This window comes from Hyla sarda, chromosome 2 (genome assembly GCF_029499605.1).
Source record: "Hyla sarda isolate aHylSar1 chromosome 2, aHylSar1.hap1, whole genome shotgun sequence".
In the NCBI taxonomy this organism is placed as follows: Eukaryota; Metazoa; Chordata; class Amphibia; order Anura; family Hylidae; genus Hyla; species Hyla sarda.
In genome coordinates, this window is record NC_079190.1 from 67,316,524 (window position 1) to 67,337,511 (window position 20,988).

Here is a 20,988-nt window from a genome sequence, read left to right on the forward strand (position 1 = left end):
ATAACTTGTAGTGTTTATTTACATCAGGTTAGGACAGTGTTTCCCAACCAGGGTGCCTCCAGCAGTTGCAAAACTACAACTCCCAGCATGACCGGACAGCCAACGGCTGTCCGGGCATGCTGGGAGTTGTAGTTTTGCAACTGCTGGAGGTACCCTGGTTGGGAAACACTGGGTTAGGATATAGGTACAGTCGGACGCGTTTCGGCACAACAAGCCTGCTTCAGCTGTCTGCCTGCTGAGGAAGGCCTGTTGTGCCAAAACACGTCCTGTCTGTACCTATATCCTAACCTAGTGTGAACAAAACAATACAAAGTTATTGCATCCTACATGGTGAGTCCTGGGACTTTCTTATTCTTGGTGTAGCTAGACCATGTGACTCCATGACTTTTATTTGCTGGAGTCTATGAGTGTGTAAAAGCCTTGTTTTTACTGCAACTTGATAAGAGGGATCATGGAGGTAAAGCCAACATCTATGAAAAGTTGTATGCATGTCGTGTGTCAGACTATTTCAAACTGGCCATAGATGAGAGAGGGTTGCCTGTAGGAGGTCAGTGGTGACTGGCCGGCTACAAGCCCTATCCCCCGATATCTGCCCCAGGACAAGAGTCAAACATGTGGGCTCCCATTTGTCCATATCTGGTGCCCTCTTATTCCTGTTCCTATAAATGCAATTAAATGACAGTTTACAGGGGTACTCCGGGGGAAAACTTTATTTTATTTTTTTTAAATCAACTGGTGCCAGAAAGTTAAACAGATTTGAAAATTACTTATTTTGGAAAAAAATCTTAATCCTTCCAGTACTTATTAGCTGCTGAATACTACAGAGGAAATTCTTTTCTTTTTGGAACACATTGCTCTCTGCTGACATCACGAGCACAGTGCTCTCTGCTGACATCATGACCACAGTGCTCTCTGCTGACATCACTGTCCATTTTAGGAACTGTCCAGAGTAGGAGAAAATCCCCATAGCAAACATATGCTGCTCTGGACAGTTCCAAAAACGGACAGAGAGGTCAGCAGAGAGCACTGTGCTCGTGATGTCAGCAGAAAGCTCTGTGTTCCAAAAAGAAAATAATTTCCTCTGTAGTATTCAGCAGCTAATAAGTACTGGAAGGATTAAAAAAATGTAATAGAAGTAATTTACAAATCTGTTTAACTTTCTGGCACCAGTTGATAAAAAAAAAAAAAAAAAAGTTTTCCACAGGAGTACCCCTTAAAGCAACCCAATGTTGTTTACCTGGTGCACCTGGGATGATTGACAGGTATCTCATGTCTATGGCCAGCTTTAGTGTTATCCAGAAATAAAGACGTTAGCCATAGTGACATAATCTTAGCCTTCTGATGTCTCCTGGCTGTGGACCATTTTCTCACTATCCAAGGCCAGACTGGTAATATGGTGCAAATGTCCCACAGTCCTATGAGGATATCTGTAAACTGATCCCCTAAATCACAATGAACACTAAAATATATACAGATCGGCTTTAAAAACTAGGACTAAAACCTGTAACAATTCTGTGAATTTTTTTTTTTTTTACATTATTATGCGGTAAATTACATGCCCTATTAAAACTCACCAAAAAGGTGTGAGGTATACTACATTTCATGAGCTAAAAGAATATTAAAAAAAAATTACTAAAAAGACATAAAAATAATTTAGACCCATAGGCTAGTATTGTCATGATACTGGTGTCAGTTCATGCCTACCCGTTACGATAAAAACCTTCAGACGCTAGTCTTGTTTAAAAGCTAAGCATAAATCCAGAACCTAAAAGACGGCAACATAGAAGAACCTCGCTGAAGTGTTGTGGGCTAGAAGAGTTTCTCCATTATTGCCAGCCGCGCTGGGGCAATCCTGGTTGAAGCGGAAAGGGCGTACCGGGTCCTGTGGGAAAACCGGCAAAGGCATCTGCCTGCGCGGAGAATCCTTCCAGGGACGCTGAATGTGCCTGATACAAAAGAGAGTTAAAAGGGTTAAAAATGCACTCAACGACATAGCGACTATTCATCGGCAGCAAATGATCCCTGATGGGAAGAATGACACAATATGTAGGTGCAAAAGGCCTAAGTGGCGGACAAAGAGCGGCCAGTCCTAGAAATCTAATACAGGAGATAGTTGGCAAACAAATACTAAAAAAAAGACAAAATACAGTAAGTTATGATTTTTGCAGATTGCGATATAGCAATACGCCCCCCCCCCGGGAAAACTTACTATTATTTGCTCGGGTCAGGTCCCGCGTGTGGCTGCAGGCGGGGCCGGCCAGAGCAGGTAAAAACAAATTCAAATACTAAAAGTCAGTGTTTCCCAGCCAGGGTGCCTCCTGCTGTTGCAAAACTACAACTCCCAGCATGCCCGGACAGCCAAAGGCTGTCCGGGCATGCTGGGAGTTGCAGTTTTGCAACAGCTGGAGGCACCCTGGTAGAGAAACACTGTGCTAAGAGGCGCAGGGAGAAACATAAAAAAAACCTTATGCTCACCTACTCCCGGTCCCTGCAGATGCCGCTCGTCTAAGTGCGGTCCGGTGTCTCCTCTCTTCTCCGTACAAGCAGAAGGACCTTTCCCTTTTTCAGCCAATCACTGGCCGCAGCGGTGTCACGTGTCAAGCCAGTGATTGGCTGATGGGGGAAAGGTCTTTTTCAACTGCAAACAAACTATGTTTGTTACATGGGGGGGGGGGGGGGGTTGGAGAAAGTGAAGGGCAGGGGTGAGATGTAACCATGGGGGGGGGGGGGTAGAATGTGGCAGGGGGGGATGTGACATACTGGGGGGTGGGGGAGTGACATGGAGGAGAATGTGATGGGGGGTGCGAGAATAAGGGGTGGGGGGAGAATCTGACTTGGGGGGGCTGGGTAAAAATTAAATGGGGGAGATGTGAAATGGGTGGTGGACATGAAATGGGAGGAGAAATGTGAAATGAGGGAGATTGGACATGAAATAGGAGGGATTTCACCATTTGTTTATTATATCGCATCACATATCGAAATCACAATATTTAGGCCCATAATCGCAATTGCGCAGTTTTCCCATATCGTGCAGCCCTAACATTATATATACATATACACACACACACACATACTTCATACCCAAAAAGCTACACAAATAGTGATACTCGGAATAGCTATTTGCATATTATGTAAAGGTTTTACACTGTTAAATATTATTTGCTTTAGGTTTTATGTCCTTTGTCTCACTGGGTATTCGAGACCAGAGCAGTTTTATCTGGGTACCAGAACTACATGAATATCCCCATTGAGCCTTTAAGGAATATACTCAGGTTCTTGCCTGTAATAGAGCCGATTGTGTCGCGGCGGCTGCTGCTGCGCTCTGCTGGAGCCCTTGCAATGACTGAGAAGGATTCTGTGGGAATCCAGGAAGACCAGAGAGAGAAAGAAGAGGAAAAGCTGAAGGCCTGTGGGAAAAGAACAAACACATTCGTTACAAGTTACCAAACAAAAACTATGAAACAGTTCGATTGGGAAGGGAAACAAGAGGCTAAAAAACACTTATAGAGGCAAAGTGTATGCCAAAAACCAACATGTCCAACCTGCCATCGGGGTAACGTCAGGAGACCTCCTTCCCCTTAAATGGGTACTCTCATTAAAACAAATTTTTGCTGTTGCACTCCTTATGGTAAATAAAACATACTTTATTTTTTATTTTTTTATTAAATTTCTATGTTTTATTTGTGCTTAAAAAAGCTCAAGAGCACATTTCCCCCCATCTCATACACAGACTTAGGACCGAGGTCCAAACACAGAAAGTGCAGCCTGGAGTGCTGAGGGGGGGGGGGGGATGTCCAACCAACAGCATATGGCAGTTAATTGTGAGAGAAGCTATGATTGGATGAGGCTGGACACACACCCCTCAGCACTCCAGGCTGCACTTCCTGTGTGTGGGCTTTGGTCCTAAGTCTGTGCATAAGATGGGGGAAAATGTGCTCTTGAGCTTTTTTTAAGCACAAATAAAACCTAGAAAACTTCATTTTTTTTAAACAAAGTATATTAGAAATATTTTTTTTTTACCATAAGGAGTGCAATAGCAAAAAATGTATTTTAATGAGAGTTACCATTTAAATAATAGGGTAGTCACAAATGTGTATTGGAAACATTTTTAAGTGTAAATCTTGCTGTTGCGGCAGTAGTGACCAATATGTGTTGCACCAATGTATAAAATGACATGGCGGTGACCGTAGAATGGAGAATAACAGTTACTTTCTGTCTTACTACATGGCAATATTGCATATTTCCACAGTTCTGAGTTTTATCAGTTTATGACAGTGTTTCCCATCCAGGGGGCCTCCAGTTTTTGCAAAACTACAACTCCCAGCATGCCTGGACAGCTTTTGACTGTCCAGGCATGCTGAGAGTAGTAATTTTGCAACAGCTGGATGCCCCCTGGTTGGGAAACACTGGTTAGGAAAGCATTAAGAAAAATAACATAAGTACAGTACAAAATTTCAGTTTGGAAATTGCCGAGTGGAATCTGCCTGCAGCAGCCTCCCATTGGTTACACTGTGCAGTTCAAACTACACAAAATATGCGGTGGAACTGGATTCCAAAAAAAAAAAAAAGAATGAACAGAATTCTGTGCAGAACTGCATTGCTGTCAATAGAAATGGCACAGGCCCATGGGATCAAAGCCTCCAACTGATATAGGTGCAGTCGGCTGCACTCGTAATGTCTGCCGGGAAAATTCCAGCTACATATTCTTAGTGTGAACAAACTCTTAAACCACTTAACCTCTCGTGGACCACTACCCTAAAGGCAAAGGTGAAAAAGGTAAGTATGTTTGTTATGACAGGATTTTGCCATGTTATTTTTATATACAAATATTCATTTCATGTGTACAATGCAGAATCTGGTTGGATGACATGTTATGGGAATCTGCACTGAACTAAATTAATAATAGGAAACTTAAAGCTGAAAATGTTAGCCTCCTAAGAATAGTCTGAGTGTTATGGTGGAGGAGGATGAGGAAAAGGCCAATCTGCTAAATGGTGGAGGAGGATGAGGAAAAGGCCAATCTGCTAAATCCAATGTCAGAGGGTATGGGAAGGGATAATGTAAATTTTCCAGCAAATCTCAGTGGTTTATCCAAACAAGAAGTACGGTGCCGGCTTAGTAACCTTAACATCTTAGGGACTCAGCCCATTTTTACCTTAAAGGACTTAATTCTGACCACTGTAACTTTATGCGTTAATAACTCTGGGATGCTTTTACCCTTTATTCTGCATTTAACATAGTGGCAGATTTTTGTCGTTACTTGCATCCTTTCTTGGTGAAAAATCCCCAAATTTTAAGAAAATTTAGAAAATGTTTCTAACTTTGAAACTCTCTGCTTGTAAGGAAAATGGACATTCCAAATAAATTATATATTGATTCACATGGGGTAATAGGAGAAAATGGACCCCAAAATTTGTGGATGTAAAGTGCTCTGTTGGCACATAAGTTTCAGAACAGAAGGAGCGCCATTGGGCTTTTGGGGAGAGAATTTTGCTGAAATAGTTTTTGGGGGGGCATGTCTCATTTAGGAAGTCCTCATGGTGCCAGAAGTGCAAAAAAACCAAAAAACACATGGCATACTATTTGGGAAACTACACCGCTCAAGGAACGTAACGAGGGGTACAGTGAGCCCTAACACCCCACAGGTGATTGACAAATCTTCGCTAATATTGGACGTGAAAATGCTGGTATTTCCCCAAATGTTTCATTTTCACAAGGGGTAATAGGAGGAAAAAGTCCCCAAAATTTGTAACACCATTTCTTTTGAGTAAGGAAATACCCCATATGTGGATGTAAAGAGCTCTGCGGGCAAACTACAATGCTCAGAATAGAAGAAGCGCCATTGGGCTTTTGGAGAGAGAATTTGGTTTGAATTGAAGTTGGGGGCCACGTGCGTTTACAAAGCGCTCCTTCTCTTCTGAGCCATGTAGTGCACCGCAGAGCGCTTAACATCCACATATGGGGTATTTCCTTACACAGAAGAAACGGTGTTACCAATTTTGGGGGTCTTTTCCTCCTATTACCCCTTATGAAAATGAAAAATTTGGGGCAACACCAGCATTTTTGTGAAAAAAATAAAAAATTTCATTTTCACATCCAACTTTAATGAAAATTCGTCACTTATACCCCTTGTTACATTCCTTGAGGGTTGTAGTTTCCAAAATGGGGTCACATGTGGGTGTTTTCTTTTTGCGTTTGTCAGAACCGCTGTAACTATCAGCCACCCCTGTGCAAATCACCAATTTAGGCCTCAAATGTACATGGTGCGCTCTCATTCCTGAGCCTGGTTGTGCGTCCGCAGAGCATTTTACGCCCACATATGGGGTATTTCCGTACTCAGGAGAAATTGCTCCTTGTCTTTTTTCCTTTTACCTCTTGTGAAAATGAAAAGTATGGGACAACACCAGCATGTTAGTTTAAAAATGTTTATTTTTTTTACACTAACATACCGGTGTATACCTCAACTTTTCCATTTCATAAGGGGTATAAGGAAAAAAAGTCCCCCAAAATTTGTAACGCAATTTCTCCCGAGTACGGAAATACCCCATATATGGGGCACTAAACTGTTGACTTGAAACATGACAGGGCTCCAAAGTAAGAGAGCGCGATCCGCATTTGGGGCATAAATGAGATATTTGCATGGGGGCGGAGCCGAATGCAGGCATTACACTTGCCTCCTCCACCAAAATACCCTACGGCAGTGTTGCCCAAACAGGGTGCCTCCAGCTGTGGCAAACCTGTCCGGCAATGCTGGGAGTTGCTGTTTTGCAACAGTTGGAGGCTACATTTTGGAAACACTGCCATACAAGACATTTTTTATTTTTTTGTGTAGTGTAGTGTTTTTAGGGTACATTGACATAGGCGGGTTCACAGCGAGTTTCCTGCTGGGAGTTTGAGCTGCGATGGAAATTTGCCTTAGCTTAAACTTGCAGGGGAAAACTTACTATAAACCCGCCAGTGTGAATGTACCCTGTTGCAAATCTACAGCTCGCAGCATGGACTGACAGACCGTGCATGCTGCAAGTTTTAGTTTTGCCACAGCTGGAAGCACGCTGGTGAGGAAAAACCAAGTTAGGTAACAGACAAACTCAGTACTTCCCCACCAGTGTGCCTCTAGCTGTTGCAAAACACTGAGTTAGGTTCTGTTACCTAACTCTGTGTTTCCTCACTAGTGTGCCTCCAGCTGTTGCAAAACGACATTTCCCAGCATGCACTGACAGAACGTGCATGCTGGGAGTTGTAGTTATGCAACGGATGGAGGCACACGACTACAACTCCCTGCGTGCCAAGACAGCAGTTTGCTGTTCGTACATGCTGGGAGTTATAGTTATGCAACATCTGGGGGGCCACAGTTTAGAGACTACTGCACAGTGATCTCCAAACTGTGGCTCTCCAGATGTTGCAAAACTACAAATCCCAGCATGCCCAGACAGTAAATGGCTGTGTGGGCATGCTGGGAGTCGTAGTTTTGCAAGATCTGAAGGGCCACAGTTTAGAGATTCTAGAGGGCGATGTCACGGGATGCCTGCTGAATGGTATGTCCTTAAGGACCAGGGATGCAGGGCGTACCTGTACGCCCTGCGTCCCAAAGAGGTTAAGACACATAAATCACCGGGCCCAGAAGGCAACCATCCCAGGGTTTTGCAGGAATTAAGTACCTTTATTCCTTATATTTAAAGATTCTATAATGACAGGAAGTGTTCCACAGGACTGGCACTTGGCTAATGTGGTACCAATATATAAAAAGGGGTCAAAAAGAGATCCCGGGAACTATAGGCCTGTAAGTTTAATATCTGTGGTGGGTAAGAATTTTGAGGGTTTTCTGAGAGATGCTATTCTGTAATATCTTAATGAAAATAACCTTCTAACACAGCACCAACATGGGTTTATGCGGGATCGGTCAGAGGCGGGCGACAAAGATTATTAAAGGTATGGGGGGATTATAGGCCCAAGACAGGTTATCAGGTTTGGGGTTATTTAGTTTAGAGAAAAGACGTCTTAGGGGGATCTGATTACAATGTACAAATATATGAATGGACAGTAAAGAGATCTTTCTAGTGATCTTTTTATACCTAGGCCTGTAGCCATGACAAGGGGGCATCCTACGTCTAGAGCAGTGGTATTCAACCTACGGACCTCCAGATGTTGCAAAACTACAACTCCCAGCATGCCCGGACAGCCAACGGCTGTCCGGGCATGCTGGGAGTTGTAGTTTTGCAACATCTGGAGGTCCGCAGGTTGAAGACAACTGGTCTAGAGGAAAGAAGGTTTCACCATCATAACAGACAGAGATTCTTTACTGTAAGAGCAGTGAGACTACGGAACTCTCTGCCACATGATTGTAGTGATGTCTAACTCGATAAACAAGTTCAAGGGGGCCTGGATATTTTTTGGGGAAAATATAATATTACAGGTTATGGATACTAGATTTATAGGGATAGAACGTTGATCCAGGGATTTATTCTGATCACCATATTGGGGTTGGGAAGGAATTTTTCCTCTGTCATGGGGCAATTGTCATCAGCCTCATGGGGGTTTTTGCCTTCCTTTGGCTCAACACAGTAGGGTTCTAGCTTAGACTCGATGGACTTGTCTTTTTTTCAACATTACAAACTATGTAACTATGTATGCATTTTAGTATTGACATGAATCAAGTGAAACAAAGAATAAGAGGAAACAATCTGATAACATGGCAGTATTACTCACCCGGCTTGTGCCACAAGAGCAGAATTGAAGTTGGAACTAAAAGCAGAGGCGAATCCTGGTAGAACAGAGGCTGGAGATGGAGCAGAGGCAGCTGCGGGCACTGAAGGAACTCCTGACAATGAACATGGAGGCTGCAGTCCAGGGAAGGATGGAAGAGCAGATATGGAGGAGTTGACTGATGGTGTACTAGAAACTGGAAATCCAGGAAAAGATGGATTGGATGAGACCAAGGATGGTTGTGGCACAGGAAACAGTGAAGGGACTGCAGTGGATAGGTTCAATGGAAACTGCGAAACCGCCGCTGCAGCGGATGCTGAGAGGCCGGGGAACACAGCCGATGTTAAAGGTGGAGTTGCACTAGCAATTGCGCCGGCAGACGTTAGCATTGGAACAGATGGAGTAAGAACTGGGCTACCTGCAAATGGAGATCCATTGGATAATGATGGGAAACCTGGAAATACTGCAGAAGTGCCCAAAGCTAATGAAGACAGGTTGGGGCTGCCTAAATTTCCATTGATTGAGGAAAGCGCTGACAATCCTGGGTTCATTGAATTGGACAAGCCTGGGAAACCATGGCCTAGAACTGGGGGTAACCCTAGAGAACCAAGAGAAGGTGTTGCTGAACGTGATGGACCCTTGAACGCAGAAGGTGATGGACTAGCTGGTTCAGTTTTAGTCATGATATTGGTTGCGGATGGTGAAGATGAAAGATTTTGTTCTGACATTGAGCTGGGTGCATTCTGGGCTTGTGGAACTATGGATGAACAACTAAGAGGAGACGGAGTGGCCAACATAGGTTGTCCTGGTATTGATGCAGAAGTAGAAGTAGGATTTGAAAGTGAAGAGGAGCCTGAAAATATGGACATTCCTGGAGTGGCGGTTCTCTGAGGTGTTGGGGTCGAACATGGAGGAGTAAAAGACTTGTTCACTGCGGAGACCGAATCTGTATTTGGAAGACTTGAAAATGGCAACAGTCCTGGTGCAGGCAGCGAAGGCGAATTCATCAACCCTGCTGGATCATTTGAAGCTAAAAATCCCTTTAAAACAGACAGCAAAGGATTGCCTAATTGTCCAGCAACTCCAGCAATATCAGACAGAGTTGGGCTAGCCATGCCCGGAAAAGCAGGATTTAGCGGCAATGGGAGACCAGCGAATATAGATGGCATCATAGCATTGCTTACAGTGGTTGTAGAAGACGTAGCAGAAAATGGAAGTCCTGCAAGTGGAAAGGATGACATTGTATCACTGGGCCCAGGATTAGCACAGGATGTGGAGGAAGTCGATTGGGTTGGAATGGCAGTAGGAAGACTGGGGAATAGTGAGGGACTTGATGTTGTAGGAGAGCTTACTGTTTGCCCAGGGGCACTAGAGGACATCTGAGCACTTTTAATCACTGTCGGTGTGGGTGTAGATGGTTTAGGAGATGGCATTGAAGGAGCTTGCACTGGAAATGCTGCTAGAGGAGAAGACATGTTCATTCCCGGAAGTGGAGTTGTAGGAGTGGACGGAGGGTTTAATGCTTTAGCGGGAGAAGCAGAAGGGGCCGGTGTTGCAGCAGGTGTTGGGGGAGCAGAGGAATTGCTTCCATGTGGAGAAGCAAGAGGGTTCGCTGGAGCAGCAGCAGCTACAAAAAGATAAAAAAAATTATTTTAGTTAAAAAAAAAATAAAAAAAGACAAATAGTCTTCCATGCAAAATGCAAATACAACACAACCCTAGCAAAACAGTGTCACGAATGACCACCAAGGGTCCCATTGGGGATTGTATGCGAACCAGTCGATCAGTTGAGTTAAAAAGGCCAGTCTCCTCATTCTCAGGCATGAATGTGATGGCCAAATTAGACTTTTGGCCCCATATGCCTAAAATTATTGTATATAAACACACACACACACACACACACCGCATTTACCACACAGTTTTTTTTATCTAAAATATGGAGCTAAATCTCTACCTGTGTGTTATACAGCGATTTTTGTTGACATAACACAATCTGGTCATGTATGCTGGTCCGCGAGGAGTACTGGTAGTCCTCATTTTAACCCCTTGGGGACTCAGGGTTTTTCTGTTTTTGCACTTTCGTTTTTTCCTCATCACCTTTTAAAAATCATAACCCTTTCAATTTTCCACCTACAAACCCAAATGATGGCTTATTTTTTGCGCCACCAACTCTACTTTGTAATTATATCAGTCATTTTACCCAAAAATCTACGCCAAAACAAAAAAAATAAAAAAAATCATTGTGCAGCGATTTTTTGGGTAAAAATGACACCTTATCTTTATTCTGTAGGTCCATTCGATTAAAATGATACCCTACTTATATAGGTTTGATTTTGTTTTACTTCTGAAAAAATCATAACTACCGTATATACTTGAGTATAAGCCGACCCGAGTATAAGCCGAGACCCCTAATTTCAACCCAAAATCCCAGGAAAAGTTATTGACTCGAGTATAAGCCTAGGGTGGGAAATACATCATCCCCCCCTGTCATCATCCAGACCCGTCATTAACATCATCATCACCGCCTGTCATCATCCCCTTGTCATCATCCCACACATCCCCCCCTTCATCATCCCCTTGTCATCATCCTCACCCCCCTTCATCATCCCCTTGTCATCATCCCCACCCCCCTTCATCATCCCCTTGTAATCATCCCACACACCCCCCTTCATCATCCCACACACCCCCCTTCATCATCCCCTTGTCATCATCCCCACCCCACCCCCCCCTTCATCATCCTCTTGTCATCATCCCACACCCCCCTTCATCATCCTCTTCTCATCATCCGCCCTCAGTGGTCTTCAACCTGCGGACCTCCAGAGGTTTCAAAACTACAACTCCCAGCAAGCCCGGGCAGCCATCGGCTGTCCGGGCTTGCTGGGAGTTGTAGTTTTGAAACCTCCGGAGGTCCGCAGGTTGAAGACCACTGCGGCCTTCAACATCATCCAGCCCCCTCTCACCCCCCTTTAGTTCTGTACAGTACTCACCTCCGCTCGCCGCTGGTCCGGTGCTGCAGGACTGTCCGGTGGGGAGGTCGTCCGGTGGGATAGTGGTTCCGGGCTGCTATCTTCACCGGGGGCGCCTCTTCTCCGCGCTTCGGGCCCAGAATAGAGGCATTGCCTTGACAATGACGCAGAAGTACGTTGGCAATGAACGTACTTCTGCGTCGTTGTCAAGGCAACGTGACTATTCTGGGGCCGGGCCCGAAGCGCTTAGAAGAGGCCTCCCCGGTGAAGATAGCAGCCCGGAACCACTATCCCACCGGACCACCTCCTCACCGGACAGTCCTGCAGGACCGGACCAGCGCCTAGCGGAGGTGAGTACTGTACAGAACTAAAGGGGGGTGAGAGGGGGCTGGATGATGTCGAAGGCCGCGGTGGTCTTCAACCTGCGGACCTCCGGAAGTTTCAAAACTACAACTCCCAGCAAGCCCGGACAGCTGATGGCTGCCCGGGCTTGCTGGGAGTTGTAGTTTTGAAACCTCTGGAGGTCCGCAGGTTGAAGACCACTGCGGGTGGGGGAGTTCACTCGAGTATAAGCCGAGGGGGGTGTTTTCAGCACGAAAAATCGTGCTGAAAAACTCGGCTTATACTCGAGTATATACGGTACATGCAGGAAAATTTATACGTTTAAAATTTGAGGGCACATTTTTTGCGCCGTGATCTGAAGTTTTTATCGGTAACCTTTTTGTTTTGATCGGACTTTTTGATTGCTTTTTATTAAATTTTTCATGGCATAAAAAAGTGACCAAGAATATATTTTGGATTTTGGAATTATTTTCGGCGTACGCCATTGACCGTGCCGTTTAATTAACAATATATTTTCTAGTTTGGACATTTACGCACATGGCGATACAACATATGTTTATATTTATTTTTATTTACATGTTTTTTTTTGTTTTAATGGGAAAAGGGAGTGATTTGAACTTTTATTAGGGAAGGGGTCAAATCACATTTATTAACTCTTTTTTACACCTTTTTTTTTTTTTTTTGCAATGTTATAGCCCCCATAGGAGACTATAACATGTAGTACATTGATTTCCAGCACTGTTTAATGCAAAGCCATAGCATAGCACTGATCAGTGTTATCGGCGGTTGATTGCTCAAGTCTGGATCTCAGGCTTGGAGCAATCAATCGACGATTGGACATGCCGGAGGCAGGTACCAGACCCTCCACCCGCGTCCCAGCTGATCGGGATATGCTTTTTTCTACAGTTTAGATGCGGCTATCAACTTTGAACGCTGCGTCTAAAGGGTTAATAGGGAGCATCACCACGATCAGTGACGCGCCATATTAGCCCCGTGTACTGGCAACCGTTAGACGCTGGGACCGACCAGATATGATGCGGGGTCACCACGTTATATCGCAGGAGCGGGACTCAGGACTTACAGGTATGCCCTGAGTCCCCGAGAGGTTAAAGAGAATGTGTCACCATTTTATTTTCACAACACGTACACAACTGCTATATAGCAGGCACAAGGGCATAGGAAAGTTAAGACTGAGAGTGTCTCATAGAAAAGCATTGACTGCACATGTGCAAAGTACCGGCTGGTGAAATGAAAGGGGAAGCCAGAGCCATTTTCTTGAAGTCCCTGAGGAACAATGACCTATCAATGGAGCAGAGAGGTGGATGGGGGAGGGGCAGCACACAGTCACACACATTACACAGTCCTGCCCTGGTCTCCTCTCAGATCACTCTGCAGACATCAGACAGAGATTATACAAAATTTAGAGCTGCAGTCCCTTCCGTCCTCCTTCACCCTTCTCACCTCTGTGACCTGCCTATCAGTCCTGACGCTCAATGTGTAGACCTCTTCACTGATTGCCACACACAGCATTCCAAGGCTCCTGATCTGCTTAGTACTGAAACATGTCTGGCCATTAAGGAGCCTGGGAAAGCTGTGTGTGGCAGTCAGACCCTATAATGACTCAAGGCCCTGTAATGATAACAGAGTCTGACTGTCACGCACAGCTTTTCCAAGCTCCTGAATGGCCAGAAATGTGTCAGTACTAAGCAGATCACATGCCATTCAGGAGCCACTGAAAGCTGTGTGAGACAGTCAGGCTCCATTATCATTACAGGGCATAACTGTAACACACAGCTTTACCGGGTTCCTTAATTATTATAAACGTTTCAGTACAAAGCATATCACGTGCCCTTCAGTTGCCTGGGAAAGCAGTGTGTGAGAGCTACGTTCAGTACAAAGTCTGCATGTGTCTCTGTACTGAGCGTGCGTGTGTCACTGACCATGTCTGTCCCTTAATGGGTCACTGCAGACTGACAGCAGGGGGAGATGTTTACACTAGACTGTGAACCATAGAATAGATGTCATCCGCAGCAGATTCTTTCTATATATACATAATATATAATTATACCATTAATCTGTAGCAGCTGTACTTTACCACTGTTAAGTCACCAACAAGATGGCACGGCAAAGTGGAATTTCTCCCCCTTCTCTTGCACAGACACAAGAGGAAGGAAGGTGTGAGGTCACCAGCAGGGAGAGGGGTGGGTCAAATTTGAAGCAGCCAAGTTTAAAGTTACTTTTTCTTCACATTCTCATTTTAGCTCCCTCTACTTGTCAACAGTGCGATATAGGAAAACTTTAATAATTACTTTTCATAAATATTTAACCCCTTAAGGACTCAGCGATTTTCCGTTTTTGCATTTTCGTTTTTCCCTCCTTACCTTTAAAAAATCATGCACCTAAAAATCCATATGCTGGCTTATTTTTTGCGCCACCAATTCTACTTTGTAATTACATCAGTAATTTTACCCAAAAATCTATGGCGAAACGGAAAAAAAAAATCATTGTGAGACAAAATTGAAAAAGAACGCCATTTTGTAATTTTGGGGGCTTCCGTTTCTACGTTGTACATTTTTCAGTAAAAATGACACCTTCTCTTTATTCTGTAGGTCCAAATGATACCCTACTTATATAGGTTTGATTTTGTCGCACTTCTGGAAAAAATCATAACTACATGCAGGAAAATTTATATGTTTAAAATTGTCCTCTTCTGACCCCTATAACTTTTTTATTTTTCAGCGTATGGGGCGGTATGAGGGCTCATTTTTTGCGCCATGATCTGAAGTAGCGGTACCATTTTTACATTGATCGGACGTTTTGATCGCTTTTTATTCATTTTTTCATGATATAAAAAGTGACCAAAAATGCACTATTTTGGACTTTGAAATTTTTTTGCGCGCATGCCATTGACCGAGCGGTTTAATTAACAATATATTTTTATAATTCGGAAATTTCCGCACGCAGCGATACCACATGTTTATTTTCACTGTTTTTATTTTGTTTTTTTTTTATGGGAAAAGGGGGGTGATTCAAACTTTTAATAGGGAAGGGGTTAAAAGGAACCAACCCGTCACTAAGTTTTACCCTATACAACGAGTGGCAACGCATAATAGAGGTTAATATCATGTGTCCTACCATGCCTGGATGTCTGCTGGTACGTCTCTAAATGTGGAGAAAACTTTTATAACTGTCACACGCAGTATGTAAATGAGGCTCAGTGGGGCGTGCGGCTGCTAAAGTAGTCATGGATACCGGAGCAGTAATCACGCCTATATAGGCTCAAATAATACCTATCTAGGTATGATTCAGCAGCTCAGTCAGGGTCTGATGTCATTTCTCAGAGGTAGGCTGTCAATCATGTCTAAATAGGAGTGATTAGAGCCTGAATGAGCGTGAGTACAGCGTGGGGAGCCGTGACTTCTTCAGCAGGCCGCATGCCTGGTGACTACTTCAGCATGCCTGGTGACTACTTGAGCATGCCTGGTGACTACTTAAGCCTCATTTACATACTGCGTGTGACAGTTATCAAAGTTGTTTTTGCCACATTTACAGACGTGCCAGCAGACATCCAAACATGGTAGTACACATGATATTAACCTCTATTACGTGTTGCCACTCGTTATATATGGTAAAACTTAATGACGGATTCCCTTTAAATGATCTTTATTCACTTTTTTTTTTTCACTTTTTTGCAGTGTTATAGCTCCCATAGGGGGCTATAACACTGCACACACTGATCTTGTACATCTCAGGCACTGAGCAGTCATTCGGCGATCAGACAGCGAGGAGGCAGGTAGGGACCCTCCTGCTGTACTGTAAGCTGTTCGGGATGCTGCAATTTCACCGCGGCTATCCCGAACAGCTCCCTGAGCTAACCGACATGCTTTCACTTTAGACGCGGCGTTCAACTTTGAACGCCGCGTCTAAAGGGTAATAGCACGCGGCAGCGCGATCAATGCCGCGCGCTATTAGCCACGGGTCCCGGCCGACAACGGATAGGGGATAAGATGTCTAGGGGCGGAGTACCCCTTTAAGGACTCAAGTTCCTTACATGACAGTGCGCTCAGTCTATCACCGGCCGAGGAAGGAAATTGCTGCGGCCGGCGATACGCTGACTGCACTGTGACGTTTCGAGCCTGAGAAGCACGGAGCCGAGCAGCAGTGGAGGAACGATACCGGAGCGGAGCAATGGGGGAACAAAGGATGGTGAATTACAGTTTATTTTCTTTTTGCAGCCTGGGCACAGGGGGACATAATCTCTGATAATCCTTTAACCTTTCTCATAGCTAAGATGTTCCATGCCCCTTGCTAGTTTAGCTGCGCGTCTCTGCACCCTTTCCAGACCCATAACATCCCTTTTATGAACCGGTGCCCAAACAGCATATTCAAGGTGAGGCCGTACCAACACTTTGTAAAATGCTAGTTTTATGTCCCTGTCATGCGAGTCCATGCCTCCTTTGATACATGATAATATCCTGCTGCCTTAGAAGCAGCTGCCTGACATTGCATGCTGTTTGGTAGTCTATGATCTACAAGTACACCCAGATCCTTCTCTACCAGTGACTCTCCCAGTATTACTACACCAATTATATATGATGCATGGAGTTTTTTTTTTTACCCAGATGTAGAACTTTACATTTATCCATGATGGGTCCATGTGTTTTTCTTAGGCAAGATTATTATTTAATCTGCGTTATATTTGTGTAAAGTTGAAATAGGTCCCTCTCTTGCAGCGCCAGGAAATTGATCTCTAATTTTTATTTATTATAATCCCCTTCACTTTCTTCTCTTTGGTTCAAGAATTTCAATAAGAAAAAATTCCATAAAACTTGTCAACCCTGAAATAAAGGAAGCATCATAACCAGCCAAGCATTTATCACTTGCCCTGAAGATCACCATACTTGCCCTGAAGATCACCATACTTGCCTTGACTGGGTGTAGATTTTCCTTGAGCAGCAGGATCTTCAATTCCTAGTTAAAAAAAATAAAGCATATTTGGTTTCATATGTTCCACAAGTAAGTGATAGGGTGATACATATATGCTGCAGATCTTACCTAAGGCTAGTGCGGGTGGATTAGTAGAATAAGCAGGAGGTAAACTTCCAGGAGGTAAGTTTGGAATGAGACTACCATTGACGTATGCACCTGAAGAGTTAAAAGCAGACAAAAATACATTAAAAAGCAACCAAGTGTTTTTCTCCAATATATGCGACGCCGGGTTTATGCTGTCAGATGCGCCCCCAATCACATGGCATGCAGATTCGGGTGCTCTCCGGATCCATGCAAAGGTACTTTGTTAAGGCTGCAATAGGTAACTGTGCTGTGATCATAGAGAATATACCCCTGACAAAGATAAGAATGGAGTAATCCTTCCAAACACTTATATATGTGATGATGGTGGCAATAATGGAGATCCAATAAGACGCATTTTCTTGATGAAGGTCAAATTATTTTTGAAAAAGAAGAAGTGAGAAAAAAAATTAGAAAAAGAAAGAAAAAAAAATACAAAACTATTATAACGAAAATGAGCCTCACGTGGGCGAAGACCGTCGAGTATGATTTTGCTTTGTGTCACATTGTAAAACATGTAATGTATGCCAATAAATAAAACCTAACATTTACTTGTCTCTAATATCACAATGGAGCTGATCAGGTATATGATGTGACTGGTGAACTGAATGCCCATAAGAGAAAACATCAGTAGTCAGGAACTACCATACAGTCACAATAGACCTTCATATTGTAGAACTGTTCAAAATGTTACCACTGCAATGTATCTAAAACAATGAAACAAGGCTACCAAACACCTATAGTAGCACTAATGAAAACAAGTGAAACAATAAAAACTAGAGCAAAAAATAAATAAATGAATTAAAAATCAATCAATCCTGGCTCGCCAATCTGTTAAGTAAACCCCTAGACCCTTCAAAAATAAAAAAATAATTCTACCTTCCTTGTACATGAAGTGATGCACGTGACGCAAGTCAGCATGTGGCGCTGCGCAAAAAATGATCATTTGCAGAAAACAGAATAAAGTTAGTTACTGTTATTCTCGTTTGTCTTAGACCAATCGCGACAACTGGTACTAAGGCTTGTTGACCCTCCCCCTTCAGATAAAGTTTGACCTTCTCCAGAGGTATTTAAGTTTGACTGCTCCTTCTTTACCGCCACTGTCTTCCCATAGCAATCTAAAAAATAGAAAAGCATGAAAAACAAAACAGAGCCCTGATAAAATGTACAATGCTCTGCATTCCATACAGTAAAACTGTACTTCTTTATTTACAATTTTGTTCCATACAGCTTTGCATCAAGTTGCTCACAATGGACTGATGGAGAATTGCCTTCCCCCTGCCTCGTTGCCCTGGCATGAGACATAGAAGGAGCATGCAGAGGGAGGTCGCTACAATGTCTAAAACATGCAGTTTAGGTTTTATTGTGAGGCGCAAAAAAAAAAAATGCTAATATAATGACTGAGAAGTTAAAGGGAATCGTGATCACTTATGTCGATCAACCTTGTGCCATCATGGTGGTACCCGGTGGCTTCTCCTGACTCCACCAGCCATTGATGGATCTCTTCTTGTTGGGTAAAGGGAGATCTATCAACAGGGACTGGAGGACAAAGAGAAGCCACCAGGGACTACACTGATGGAAGTTATGCAAACGTAGAAAAGAAAAAAACAAAACAGGAGAGGACAGTGCCTCGCGTAATTCCGAGGGACTATTCCCAAAAGCTAACCCCGGTTGTCAGTTGCACTCACCTAGGGGTAAGTCTTTATCAAAGCATATCACCCCTCCATATGGGGTCAGATGAAGGATCTCTGGCTGCAGCCTGCAGGATCTGGCCGAATACTCCGTGTGAGGTCGGCACGGTTCAGAGTAGAGGGTGCAGAAGAAAATTGTGATCTGCGGTGGCGCTGCCTTTTAGAGATCAAATAGGCTCCAATCGGGTAAAATACAATCACATTTATTTGGTGAATAAATATGAGATGACATGCAAGAAGCGTTTCGGGGCAAGTTCCCCCTTTTTCAATTGCAGAGATAATGTCTAAACACATACATTAAAATGTTATTTAAATAGAAAAAAAAAAAAAAGGAATTTGGTGGGGGGGGGGGGGGGGATTTCCTGGAAGACGGCATGACATAGGTGCCGCTCCTCTCCACTCTTGATGCATCTCCTCTCCCTCCCCTCCCTACTGCCGTAACAATGCCCTGTGCCGTGGTGAAACTGCCCCATCCCGGGGTCTAATCCTTTTGATGATGCTGCTGCTTAACCTGGGTCTACTGCTCGCTTCCTAGCCGCTGGATTTCACTTGGTGATTTTGCAGGCCGCGTTCGAGGGTTGGAGATCGGGCTGCTTGTGTTGGGGCGGCCCCCCCCTCTTTGTCTGTCTGATAATGGTACGTGCCGGAGAGGTTTCAGTTTGGCCAATGGAGCCGGGGGGCGGGACGCGCTCGTCCATGTGACCGGCATCCGGCCGTGTCTGCCTGTACTGCTGGGGACACACCACGGGAGTTCTGAGAAGACGGGTGAACCGACCCCGTAACATTCCTGCAATCCTCTGCTCCAAGATCAATGTGCCGGGGGACGCTAGATGTGTAGAGACGTCTGGAGAGAGCCCCAGCTGGATTTGGGGTTCTTGTCCGCCCTCGAGTGGAGAAGTCCCGGTGCTGCACGTGTCTTGTGAATGGGTGAGGTGAGGAACATCCTGAATTATATTAACCCTGTGTAGTACCGGGTCCCCTGTTCTCCTTTGGAAGAATACGGACTATATGGATTATACCAGTCTAATCTCACTGGGAATTAAGTTACTTATTTGTGGTGCCCTAGGGGGACTCTATAAAGGCGTACTTTATGTATTGATTTAGGTTACACTGTTATTTCTTACAGGTCCTATCTACCTGCTGTAATGCGTGCCAGCACTCTGTGGCAGAAATAAAATCGGGCACTGACTGTTTGCATTTAAATAGGACCGGCCCGGACATTTATCAATTTAAGGTGCCCATCTTATGTAGTTTGAGCTATTTGTAATGAATACAAATGTGCTATGAGAGAGGAAGGTACACTGTGGACAACAAACTAAAATTCTCTCTTTTACGTCTCTAAAAGGATATGTTGCCATAAATCTGTCTCATTCTGACTATACTTGAGCTACCAGGGGTACTGTGTAGTGAGTGTATAGACGGTACACCTGTATTAATGCCGCCCAAAGCAATAGTTCGAAAATCAGGGGGTGGAGCTAATCCAGGAGGATCACTCCTGACTGTATCCCCTACCTTGGCTCGCATTGATAAAATGTGGAAGTCGCCGGTAACCACCACTAGACGGCAAGCCCAGAAACAGCATCTGACGGTTAACAGCAACACATCTGGATCAAGATTAGCTGTACTAGAGAATGAGGAGGAGAGGGAGGAGGGGTCCACCCCACAGGTACTGAATGATATCCTTGCAACAGTCCAAAAAAGTAACCAAGTAATTAAAGATTTGCAAACCCAAATTGGGTCACTGTCACCTGATGTCTCCCTTATACGAGATGACTTTAGGAAAATGAAAGAAAGTTACCAGTATTGAATCCGGACTTCCCGGAATAATTCACTGTCTGAAAAACCTCCAAACTACAGTTACTACACAGGGATCCCAAATTAACTCTATAAAACAAAAAAAAAAAAACTTATCGACATAGAAGACCAGTCACGAAGATCAAATATTCGTATGATAGGTCTCCCGGAAGGGACTGAACAGGATGATGTACTGAACATTTGTTACAGATGGATCTTGGACACGTATGATGAACAGGAAAGGAGTGAGGTCTGGTGGAGAATTTACCAGATCATGTAGTTTGGAGGGCGAGGGGTGGGAACCTGGAGAGTTTTTTTTTTCCCCCCATAGGCTATGATTGATATCTATATATGGAACGTCAGGGGTCTGGGAGACAATGGTAAAAAGAGTTGCAGTATTTAATCAGATAGACATCTCCCCGT

The 20,988-nt window shown here is 44.1% G+C and overlaps 1 protein-coding gene across 5 annotated transcripts in view; it reads right to left on the reverse strand.

The window, feature by feature from the left end:
* Positions 1-1,148: 1,148 nt before the first annotated feature.
* Positions 1,149-20,988, reverse strand: part of PROSER1 (proline and serine rich 1) — a 70,360-nt gene continuing 50,520 nt past the window's right edge. For 4 of the 5 annotated variants that reach the window (XM_056561975.1, XM_056561976.1, XM_056561974.1 and 1 more), the window contains 6 exons: positions 18,055-18,198; positions 17,066-17,155; positions 16,937-16,981; positions 8,707-10,330; positions 3,281-3,407; positions 1,149-1,946 (listed from right to left, as the gene is read on the reverse strand). In XM_056561975.1, the coding sequence (XP_056417950.1) occupies positions 1,827-1,946; positions 3,281-3,407; positions 8,707-10,330; positions 16,937-16,981; positions 17,066-17,155; positions 18,055-18,198 (2,150 nt within the window). In that variant the 3' untranslated portion in view covers positions 1,149-1,826. The remainder of the gene's footprint in view (positions 1,947-3,280; positions 3,408-8,706; positions 10,331-16,936; positions 16,982-17,065; positions 17,156-18,054; positions 18,199-20,988) is intronic. The other variant, XM_056561978.1, reaches the window with a different exon arrangement.